The 12,905-nt window shown below is 40.7% G+C and overlaps 1 protein-coding gene across 1 annotated transcript in view; it reads left to right on the forward strand.

Annotated features, from left to right (window-relative positions):
* Positions 1-11,535, forward strand: part of LOC309560468 (granzyme A-like) — a 178,699-nt gene extending 167,164 nt beyond the window's left edge. The window contains exons 2-4 of the mRNA XM_082264101.1: positions 2,711-2,852; positions 8,427-8,690; positions 11,324-11,535. Coding sequence (XP_082120227.1) covers positions 2,711-2,852; positions 8,427-8,690; positions 11,324-11,482 — 565 coding nt within the window. The 3' untranslated portion in view covers positions 11,483-11,535. The remainder of the gene's footprint in view (positions 1-2,710; positions 2,853-8,426; positions 8,691-11,323) is intronic.
* Positions 11,536-12,905: the final 1,370 nt, after the last annotated feature.

Raw genomic sequence — 12,905 nt, forward strand, 5'->3', positions numbered from 1 at the left:
AATGTTCTTTTTTTTTTTTTTACACAAAGTTGTAACCTAAATGATATATTGCACGAACATGCAATGGCTATATGTGAAATGACACCCCAAAATACATTCTGCTGCTTCTCCTTAGTATTGGGGGGGGGGGGTTGTGCTTTCTTGGCATTTCATGGCCTCTGAAACTGTGATAGGTAGTGAGGAGTGAAATTAACAATTTACACCCTAAGAAAGCCTGAAGGCGGTGATTGGTTTTCGGGGTCCTGTACATGGCTAAACTGCCAAAAAGTCTCATGCATGTGGTATCTCAGTACTCAGGAGAAGCAGCAGAATGTATTGGGGTGTCATTTCACATATACCCATGGCATGTTTGAGCATTATATCATTTAATTGATAACTTTTTGTAAAAAAAAAAAAAACTTTGTCAGGATTCAACATGCCTCTCAGCAAATAGCTTAGGGTGTCTACTTTCTGAAAAGGGGTCATTTGGGGGGGGGGTGCCTTCTTGGCATTCTATGGCCTCCAAAACTGTATTAGGTAGTGAGGAGTGAAATCAACAATTTACTCCCTTAGGCCTCTTTCATACGGGCTTTCCGATCAGGTTCGCCTGTCAATTTTTCAGGTGGACTTGATCGGATGCTCCACGCACCCCTATGGAGCAGCGGATGTCAGCGGTGACATCTCCACTGACACCGGCTGCTATCCGATCTAATCCTGTCTGTGAAATCCAGACGGATGGAAACCCTATTTTCCATCTGTCTGGAGGATCGGATCCGATAGGATGAACACGGACAGGCGGTTCGTTTTCATCCGATCTCCCATAGAGGAGAGCGGGGATCGGACAGATCTGTCTCTGCACACAGAGCGGTGACGGACCTGTCATCAGCCTTCTCAGTGGGGATCGGCTGATCAATCCCCGCTGAGCAAAGCGGAGTCCGCCGGGCGAAAAGCCCGTGTGAAAGGACCCTTTGAAAGCCTGAAGACAGTGATTGGTTTTCGGGGGCCTGTACGTGGCTAGACTGCCAAAAATTCTCACACATGTGGTATCCCCATACTCAGGAGAAGCAGCAGAATGTATTTTGGGGTGTAATTCCACATATATGCCCATGGCATACGTGAGCAATATATAATTTCAATGACAACTTTGTGTAAAATGTTTGTAATTTTTCAAACACCTGTGACAAAAAAAATTAAATATTTAATGGGCTCAACATGCCTCTCAGGAAATAGCTTGGGGTGTCTACTTTCCAAAAAGGGGTAATTTGGGGGGGGGGGGGGGGGTTGTACTGCCCTGCCATTTTAGCACTTCAAGAAATGAGATAGGCAGTCAGAAAGTAAAAGTTGCGTAAATTCCAGTATATACACCATAATTTGTAGATGCTATAACTTTTGTGCAAACCAACAAATACACACCTATTAAGATTTTGTTTTTATTTTTATCAAAGGCATGTAGCTAAATACATGTGGCCTAAATGTGTGACAAAAATTGAGTCTATTGGATAGTTTTTATAAGAAAAAGTAGAAAATGTAATTTTTTCTCAAAATGTTCGGCCTTTTTTTGTTTATTTTGCAAAAAAAAAATTGGATTGAGCTCCGCTCCATGGGGCATGAGGCAGGGGCTCGCCAAGTACACATGGCCTTAAATGGGAGAGCGCAAAGCAGTGTAAGCTGACGGGGGCCCAGGCACTGGAATGTGGTTTCTGGTCCCTGTAGCAACCTGGCGCCTGGGACTTGTCAAGCTCTGTAATTAGCTTCTAATTCCAGCTTGTTCAATTAAGCTTTGACAATAAGCTCACGTGGAAATTGGGCCGATTTGACATGCGATTTGAGATGTCAAATCGCATTTCAAATCAGGGCCTATTGCAGGCAATGGCACCAACTGAATTACTGAATGGCACTACTAGTACATTGTAGTTTTAAAAAACTGTCTGTGATTATATTATATAATATTGTGTTGTTACCTAGGTCTGTTGGCCTACTAAAATACCTACAATTTCTGTTCTTTGTATTGCTCAGGCATTTATTATTATTATTAGCCTGTATACTATAAGGCTTCTTTTTTCCTAGCAAACGCATTTAGACACATCAAAGGCTTGGGCGTTTATTTATTTAATTGGCGGGAATTTTCATTCATTCTGGCCATTAAAATAAAAAATCTTTCAATCGCGAAATGCACCTATTGCTTAGGTGGCATTTGGCATTTTGTTTTGCCAAAAATACTCCTCTCTTGGGAAAGTGATGTTTTTTTTCTGCCTCTAAATGCCCACAGAGGCAAACATGCAGGGGAGGTTAGGAGGTAGAAAAATAAAAACGTCGAAGGCCCCTTTCACACGGGCTTTTTGCCCGGCGGATTGCGCTTTGCTCAGCGGGGGATTGATCCGCTCACTGTGCAGAGACAGACCTGTCAGAATCCCGCTCTCCTCTATGGGATTGAAAATAGGGTTACCGTCTGTCTTGATTTCACAGACAGGATTAGATCAGTATTGTTGTAAAATAGACGCTTTTGAGCTCAAGTTTCCACGAGGCCTAAAAGGAATGACTAATGGTTTGTTTTTTATATTAAAAAAATACAATAAAAATGATCTGATTTCAAAAATGGTTGGTCAGCTGTCAGTCCTCCTATGGACAAAGCTTCTGCTTTGGAGGCTCTTTTAACTTTTCCTATGTAATCGCTAATTAGGTTTTTGTACTGCTATTATTAATACTGTTTTCATTATGTTTTTTTTTTCAGTAATTTAGTAGCAGAAGTGTTTGTTGGAGCTCATCGGATTAATGATTGGGAAAACGGAAAACAAAGGAGAAAAATCAATAAAATAATCCCACATGAGCGTTTTAGGACAAATACATTAGACTATGATGTTGCACTTTTGAAGGTAATTAAACTGAAAAACACTTCTAGTGATTCATTAATGTGCATAACATACAATAGGTCACCAGTACCTAAATTGAATTATTTTTTATAATTTAATTCAACTCCATCCCTCCTTAAATCCTTAAACCCCTCCTTAAATCCTAACTCCACGCAGTAATAAAATCATTAAATGTGCTTCTCCCACCTGATAAAAGATCTTAGGCTGTTTTTGTAAGTAGGGGTTGAGATAAAACACATTATTACTTCAAGCAAAGATCGAGACTTCAAAGTGTAACCACCAATATATCCTAATCACCCTGCGCTTTTGGAAAAATTAAAATAATTAAATAATTAATATCGTTCACAATCAATGCATAACCATAAAAGATGTAGCTGCTGCCATATAATAAATAAATCAGTAAACAGTGTGTATAACTTCTCCTGTAGAAATTCACATAAAGGTTAAACACACAAGCAGCACTCAGGTAATATATGACCTCCAAGGGGATATATATAGAAGTGAGTTCACAGTCTTATCTGCTAAATCAAAGGGGTAAGATGGCCAATCACCACGAAGTGTAGCAGAAAACGCCTATATGCCTCCACCGCACCACGTGACCCCACCTTAGGCAATGCTCACTCACCAGAGATATCATATACTGTGCCTTTTAAATATCCTCCAATGCTTCAATAAAAATGCCCCAAACACATAAGCCGATCCACTGGACGCCTTCTAATGGTATATGGCAGTTCCCCCACAACCGAGTCCACAGGCATGTAAGAACTCCACACACTCCAGTGTCTCAAAACTCAGGTGGTATATGGAACAAGCATATGCAGGGAAAAAGGAGGCCTCATAGGGTAATAGTTCAAACAACCTTTATTGAAATACCCCCCAATCCCATACTCAATACACTCACAAAATTAAAAGCATATGGCACAGTGAATCCAATCCAATACACAGACATACACGGGCGCCGGCTGTGATACCGGGGTCTCACTGTCCTACGCTCGTCAGCGTTTCGGGAGATCCCGAAGCTACTCTTATCAGCCGCTCAGCGTCCGGTTGCCGGGGTGACCATGTGCTCATGCCCTTACTCTTACTTAGCCAATTCCAGGGTCCCATGTTCTTCTTCCACACTGACTCCAACTTTGACAACTAGTCCCCTGAAGCTGCATTACTTGTCTGTTCCCGACTGGTCTTAATACCACCCCTTTTACTGAAGTCATCACATACAATGCAGCACCATCGGCCACAACCAGAAACAGGACCATGAGAGTCCTCTCCTACAAGAGAGTAGAGGACCAGATCAGCACTTGTCATGGGGCGATAGCAGACTCTACTTGCTAACTTGTACCTTCAGGTAAGCTGATAATAAAGCTTACCTGTAGGTACAAGGAATGTGCACCATTTAGGAGATATTTGCTACTAATGCAGCTGGTGACATTCTCCGGCACATGCGTACTGCGCTCTGAAGGGACAGCATGTTGTCCCTTCAGAGCGCTATGCCGAGACTCCAATGTGCATGTATGGGAGTGATGTCATCGCAGCTCAGCCATTCAAATGGCCGGGGCCTGATAGCCCGGAATGAAGGCCAGTTGAAGATGGAAGCCCTGGCAGTGGTGACATTGTGCTGCTGGAGGACTTCATTTTAAGGTATTCCTCTAATAATGTGCTAGCACATACTAGCACCATACTAACAAATTATAACATTAACTTGCAGGCGGAATTTTTTTTTTTTGGCTTTAAGGTAAGTAATACTCTGTCTTGTCATATTTCCTATGAGCAACAACTCCTTTATACCTGGGGGAGAGGGGGATATTTAGAGCCCAATACCAGCTTAGGATATGAACCCTACATTTCAGACACCAGCAGCTCTTAAAAAGTGCTGACCCCCCTACCCTCACGTACTTACTGATCCAATCCATTGAGATGGCATCCTTCCTTTTCCAGGTGGAATGATGCTCAGTGTCATTTAATCCACTTCATGTGAGCCCAGGGCTTCAAGACATCAAGGAGTAACAGAGCATTTATCCGCACTGAACAGAAAAGATGGCCAGAATTAGGAATACCAACTGCTTTGGATCATGAAGTGACATTTGCTGCTTTGCACAGTCCTGCTACCGCTGCTGATATTGCCAGTAGGGGCCCTGAGTACCCTGGGATTTTGGGATTTAGTACCCCTGGATTGTTGGGTTTTATTTATAATCAGTAAACTTAAAGGACTGCTGAACTGTAAGGTTGGACCATATGGAATATTAAACATAGTACATGGCCACTTGTAAATATTGGAACTGTTTGTGGCACATACTGACTGATAGTTGATGCGGCCTTGCTGTGCCATCTGATGTGGGACTGTGTTGTTAGACTTTATTTATGAATAAACTACCTGTCTGTTTACGCCGATGGGTTCTAAGCTAATTATTATCAGCCACATCTCAGTTACACAGCTTTAAGGTACAGCACCATGTAAGTACTAAAGGCCTTCAAGGCAGCTGCAGACCTTGTATGTGTATGCATCAAATACATAAAAGAGACTTAAAAAAGTCCTCAATTATAAGAAGCTTTATTGACTAGAATCAAAATACAAATGTTCTCCAGCTCCAAGTTGTACCCAAAAGCAAAAGTGCCCTAAGCGAGTGAGTAACAACCCCTTTTTTCCAAGGCAGCCTTCTAAAAGTACTCCCCACTGCTGAAGTGCTTGTAGTCTGATATCACACACACATACCCTCACTTTCCAAGCAAGTAGCAGCCCACATGACTCGTTTCAGTTTTAGGGGGAACACACATTTCTTAAAAAAAATTACGTTACAAAATAGAAAAAATATAAAGGTACCTACATACACACAGTGCTAATCCTATGTAAAAACACAGAAATAGCAAACTTGTATAGATGGCCAGTAGTCTCTACTGTCCCTCTGAAAAGTGATCTGTGGTGGATCACTTTTCAAGAGAAATAGAGCTTAGAGCAGTGGCTGACAGGCATTCAAGAGGCAATATTCCTGAATGCCTGTTTTTTTTTTTTTTTTTTGCAGCCAAAGGGGAATATTCAATAGGAATACTGTGCTGCAAATATACACCTACTTTGGTGTGCACCACCTGCCAAATGGGACAGGTTGTATTTTTTTTTTTTTGCTGCAGCAATGTTAACATGTGGCTCGAAGGTTAGAAGGTAAAACTGCAGCTCAATAGCCTGTTTTTAAAGCCCCTCACCTTCCCGTGTAAACAAGGCCCCAACAGAACCCCGGATGGCAAAAAGTGCCAGCTATAATACTTCCCTTACTCTAAAACTAGAAAAAGGTATATGGCTTAACACACACTTGAAAGCTTGAGTCCAGCTTTGGACAGAAAGCTAAAGGTTTATAATATATATCAGTGCTTTAAGATGTTGGTGAGCTTATTCAAGCCTAGTATGAAAACAAGTGACATACCATAAATGAATAATTAATTAATAAATATGCAACATCAAACAATTTTGTGCAGGATGAGTGAATAGTGAATATTAGTGATAAAAAGAAAGTTTCTAGTGTAGGGAAGCCATAGTGGATATCCCAATCTCGAGAAGATTCTTTTAGGAAACACTGCTGTTGTTCACACAGGTATAGTTCACCTTCACCTTAGGGCTTCCACCCAGTGAGCACAAATACCGCTTACTGGAAATATAGGACCCCTTAATTACAGGGGGTCAGATACAGCAATGTTCTCAATTCAGTGGCTTGGACAAAACGGTATTTCCGTTGTTATGACACCACCAAAAAATATATATCTATATCCGGCTGTTGGCTTTCTGAGATCAATCTTCCATAAGATGTAATACAGATCAGCAAGTATTTCACATCTGTGTGGACAAGGATATATTTGGAGAGACAAGAGAAGAAGCTCTCATGGCGAAGTATCACAATAAGTATTTATTTAGAACAAAGAATTGCACTTACTACAGAGATCTTCTAAAGTTGCCAATATGCAGTAACGATCGCGGTTTCCGACAGGGGATACGGCTTCTGCGTTCCACCTGCGCTCCAAAGGAAACCGGAAATTGCGTAGTTGTGATCCTACGTGACGACGTGTTTCGTCAGCACGCAGCCAACGTCATCAGAGGACATTACACACCTACTTTGGTGTGCACCAAATGGGACAGGTTGTATTATTTTTTTTTTTTTTTTTGCTGCAGCAATGTTAACATGTGGCTCAAAGGTCAGGAGGTAAAACTGCAGCTCAATGGCCTGTTTTTAAAGCCCCTCACCTTCCCATGTAAACAAGGCCCCAACAGATCCCTGGATGGCAAAAAATGCCAACTATAATTCTTCCCTTACTCTAAAACTAGAAAAAAAAATATTCGGCTTAACACACACTTGAAAGCTTGAGTTCAGTTTTGGACAGAAAGCTAAAGGTTTAGAATATCTATCAGTACTTTAAGATATTGGTGGGCTTATTCAAGTCTAGACTGATGTGTAATGTTAGGTAGATGTCCAAGGGCTCACTTCAGCTACATTCCAACCCTCTTCTAGTTAATGTTTGCATCAGGAGTGACACTGCAGCTGTGCAAAATAGGGAACACGATATTAGATTTTGATAAAGCAACGTGATAACTAGCAGCCTGATAAGCCAAATGACAAAGATTATTTCCTGAATCGTTCTGCTGCAGATGGTTCAGTATAAATTTTAAAGTAATTGTAAACCTCAGACATGAAATATGAACAAATCATATCCTTCTATAGTTTGTACTTGTCTCTATCTAGAGCACCCGGTGTAATTTCTGTCTGCTGCTTTGTTCCTCTGCTATAAGCATAAGTCACATTTGATGAGTTTTCCTGACACCAAGAGAAAAAAGGTGACAGGGGTGCGATCTCCAGCAGACTGACAGCCTCAGCTCTGTTCCTGTGTGCTGTGCAGGGGGAGGGGGGTCCCTTCTCTCCCCTCCAATCATCTCTCTGCCCCCTGTTTTTTCAGAGCTAAGAGATCCTGTGTAAATTCTGAACTATGAATGGATGTAGATAGCTGTAAATAAATAGGTACATCTTGTAGGAGGCTTTTTTTCATCTCTGTGTATCACCTGAGGCCAGTTATGTCATTGGGTATATGTAAGGGTTTACAGCCACTTTAAAGAAAATTTGAAATAGTAAAACATTCAGACAACTGGGGATGAGTATGATGACACAATTAAGGCTGGGTACGCACTACCACATGGAGCGGCTCACAGCAGGGGTGCGGTGCGGTGCATCCCTGTTCACTCTTTCAGGTCCAAACTTTTGGCTGAATTCGGACTTGTAAGGAACCAGAAGACACACAGTACTCCTGTTCAATTCACACCAGAGCCGGTCACAATAGAGAGCCATAGAGATCCGCTCACAATCTCCTGAAATGCGACTTAGATGTGGGGAAACCAGCATCTAATTCACAATAGTGTGATCCCAACCCCTAAACTCTGTATTGGAGCTGGGACCTTGAGTGCAGTTCCATATAAATTCCACCTTGGTGGTCCAGGGTAGCACTTACTGTACACCTGGAATTCACATGAGGCAGCACTGATGGAGTTAAATTTATATTTTTATATTCTATAGGTGATTTCCATGTTTTTTTGGTTTTTTTTTTCAGTTAAAAAAAGAGGTAATCCTTACAGACACTGTGAAAATTCTTGCACTGCCTAAAAAATGTAATGAGCCAGTTAAAGGAACAGTTTGTGAAGTTGCTGGATGGGGTTCAACAACAAACCACAATAATAAACGATCAGACAAACTCATGGAGGCAAACGTAACCATAATAGACAGAAAATCCTGTTCCAAAAAATGGGAAGGAAAGCTTAATATAACTGAAAATATGATTTGCACCAGTGAAAAGACGTCAACAGAAACTTGCAAGGTATGGTAAAGAAATGCATTGTGCAATAGTAGAAATTAGTCAGTGAACTTCTAGTGTAGGATACATTGCAATGGTGCAGACGCTATATAAGTCACTGAATGTAAATTTTATTTTGAGATAAATACTGTACCTGAATTCAGATTTATAGGCTTCTCATGGGACGGCCTTTTATTAAATGAATCTCTTTTGTGCTTCTTACACTAACATGTAGGTGCCAGGCTGCAGGAGGCTTAAAAATATCCCCAATTCACCCCAAAGGGCATGCGCCACTGGTAAATGTGTTTGTAAATAACTGATTAATTGGATCTGGAGTCACTGCTGTGCATGCAATTGCCCATGGATTTTGCATTCATTCAATAGATATAGGCAAAATGGCTACTTCGGTAACACACTACAACTGTAATGTAACCTACAAGATCTGTGTGGAGACACAATTAATAAACACCATATGGAAGTTGTAACAGTAATTACAAATGCCATGGTTATAAAATTATTGATGCACATGTGACATACTGTAACAAGAAGTATGAATAGGAATACATGGCATACATAAAACACAGAGCAACAGGGCCAAACTCAGCAGGTTACTCAGCATTATTGTACTGATTATTAGCAAACATTTGCTAAATGGAACACAAAGCATAAGGGCATCAAATTCGCTTTACATTTCAAAAATTAAGATGAATAACATAATTAAGGTAAGATTACTGTAATAACCGCAGAGAAGATTCAGAATACATTGTGGTGGTCATCAGCAAACCATTTACTGCAGCCACTGTAGGTTCTACTGTAGGTACTATTGTGGGCATTTAGAAAGAACAACTGGATGGCAGCACATCCTCCTTGTTCAAAATATTTTATTAGTTTAAGAGCATATAACAAACAGATAAGTATATGGAAGTCATTTCCCAAATACATGAAAATTGCAAATCACAGTGTCCAAACAGGAACAAAACATATCAAGTCTGAAGTGCAGAACTATATTGCAAAGGAGAAGTTCAATTGGGGTAAAGGAAAGGAGGAGCAAGGTCATGATCAACTTCAGGACACCCCAAAAGGGATTAAACTGTGGCCCGGAGGGAGACCATACAGTAAGAAAATCAACATACAAACTTATATAACATGAGAATTATAGGACAACAAGAAGAACTATGTTCCTTTGGGAGCAATAAGATAATAAGAAAAATGTAGGCATGGGGTGTCCTTTAAAGACACCATGAGATAGGACCCATGTATTTGGAAAAGAGATGACTGGAGCCATAGATAATTAGGATGGGGGCACATCCTAACCATGACTATGCGCTGGTAAGTGTTAAATGTGATAGCTCCTCCTCTCCAGACCTCCTGCAGTACTTATTTTACTGATATGGATCATTAATAAAGGAGTTTCCTAGCATGTGCAGCCATCCAAGTGTTCTTTACAGAATGCGGATCAACCTGGAGCAGAGTGTTTTCCTTCTTTTCTATTACAGTGGGCAGTAGTTTGATGCAAACAAGCTTCCACTAGCCCTACGTTTGTGTTTAGGTTCTTCATTAGACTTCAGGCTTTTTAGTAGAAGTGATCTGGGAGGCTATGAAGTAGATCTGTTGTACATGGCGGTAAGGTGTGACACCCCCTTTCCCCATCACACACAAATGGCTCCTGGGCTCACCTGTTTTTTTTTCCTACAATAAACAAAAATCACCTCAGGATGGTGAGCATGTAAGTTGGTTCCAGCATTATTCGGAGACAATGATTCACACAGGCAGGGGCAATAAAACTTGCACTGAAGAATGCAGTAACAGTTCAGAATACACCAGAAACCCACCCAACCGAGCACACTCACAGTTCAGTAGCAGAAAAGGAACAGATTCCAGCTGGAATTATAGCATCTATTGAGAGGGGGCCAAATGCAGCCTGGCTGTCAGGTTCCAATTGGGATGATGTCCAGAATAGAAGTGACCCTATGCTTACCCTCCTTGTCAAGAACCACTCCCTAGTGCTGTTACTGTCCCTCACAGGTGGGGTATATTTCCCTACTCTGTCCACTTGCAAAAATCACACCAAGCCCTCCATTCTTCTCTATGGGCAGTTGGATGTAAATGGATTTTCATCTATTTACACCCAGCTATTTCTGATACGATCTGGCAAAAACAAGCAGAAGGGGATTCATTCCACTCCATCTGGCCAGATTGGATAAGAGGGCAGTGGGGTGTAAATGGTCAGCCGGTTCGTTTACATCCCACTGCCCATGGAACATAGCACGCTGTGTCCATGTCTGCTCTGAATAAACAGAGTGGACACAGACCTGACACTTGGCTGCTCCACTCAGCTCAACAGGGTTTCAGCAGGTGGATCCCCTGCTGAGAAAAACTCAATCTGGCCCATGTGAAAGACTCCAATTATAGATTTGACTAACTTTTCTGCAAAGCTTTGCAGCTTCCATTATTTTTCTATACTTCCTCTGTTTTTTAGGGTTTAAGTAAATTTTTATGTAAAAAGTTAGCTTGTGTGTGAAAAAAATATATAACATTGGTCCAGCAGCAACGTTTAATGTGAGCATGATAGCATGTTAAACCACTTCAGCTCCCTGCATCTGCAGCCAGTTTATAGTGAGGTCTAGTAAATTTTATTTTATTTTATTTTTTTACAGGGAGATTCTGGCGGACCACTGATCTGCAATGGAGTGCTGCGGGGTGTCATATCTGAGGGTGATAAAGTATGTGGTATCCCTGGAAATGCAGCTATCTATGCTTTTTTAAATAGAAGGATCATTTGTTGGATATATAAACAACTGAGTGGCTTGCCTTAAATGAAAACTTTCATTAGGAAAAAAAAAGGTTATATATAATTGCTATACAAGTTACATTGTGTGCTTTGACCTGCACTCAGCAAAGTACAGAGTACAACTGACTGCAGATTAATGTCAAATTACAATGTAACTTGTATAGCAATTATGTAACCTTTTTTTTCTAATGAAGCTCTTCATTTCCAAAACCGACAATAGAAAAGTAATTTTGCTTTCTTTAAACGCGCTTTACCTGCACACAATTCTGAACCTATTCGTGAGGTTGGCTCAGTGATTTTTAACTGAAGTCTGAACACAGCATAAAATTTCTCATAATTGGCATAATAGAACATCCAGTTATATAATATCACAGACGTCAACTTGTATAACAGTAATGTGTACAGCAAACATTTGCAAAGCATTTACAAAGCTTTAAGGCACCCTTTACACCTGTCCATCAAATCATTACACTTTGCAGTAAAGTAGCTTATTCATTTTAACACACCAAAAAATCTTACATGAACCTTTCTTTTTGAATACAGCATGCCATAATGCACAGATTATTTCTATGTGTGCATTATGGTGCACTAAAACACATGTGAATTGTTAGGGTAAAGCATAGGTGTATCTAGCCTTAAAAGAGAAGTATGGCCAAATCCTTTTGCTCTCCTGAGTCAGCTGATAGTGGGCTATTGGCCATTATCAGGTAATGTTGCAGAGCTCTGGAAGGATCCTAAAAATATTGTCGGGATCCACCTAGCTGAGTGATTGACAGCTGTTCCTGCCCCCTCCCCTGCCCAGCCGCCATTACTAGTAAAAAATAAAAAAATACTGGCTTTTGACATTTACAAATGCAGCAATTTAGAAACTCGATGAAAGGTTTAACACTGGGAGACACTTTAAAAAATAAATAGTGCATTTTTTTACACAACTTTATAGATCAGACCAAAATGAGGGACAAATGAGGAGGAAAGAGGGATAGAGGGACTTTTTTCTAAATCAGGGACAGTCCCTCAAAATCAGGGACATTTGGGAGCTATGGTCACCTCTCTCAGCACTGAGCACACTGAGTGATTAGTGGTCATGTGATAGCTCAGTTCTCAGTTTTGAAGTGTTCAGCTCCGGTTTTATTGATTTTAACTATAGATCACACATACATTTCACTATATGTGTGGAAATCTTGCCCTAAGCAAGGGCTGCTGGGCTGCTGGGCTGCTGGGTTATAGTCAGTAGTCATTCAGAGCTGAGAATTGATAATGCTGCTTCGGTTTTCCCAAGGTTCACTTTTATTGTTTGCTTCTGCCTGCTGTTGGTGAGTGTCTCTGGCATTAGTATGAGAGATACAATAATTCTGAGATACTGTATGAATTTGTACAGTATCTCACAAAAGTGAGTACACCCCATTTATGTAAATATTTTATTATATCTTTTTATATGGCAACACTGA

Source organism: Pelophylax lessonae (genome assembly GCF_965119305.1).
Source record: "Pelophylax lessonae genome assembly, chromosome: 1".
Lineage (NCBI taxonomy): Eukaryota > Metazoa > Chordata > Amphibia > Anura > Ranidae > Pelophylax > Pelophylax lessonae.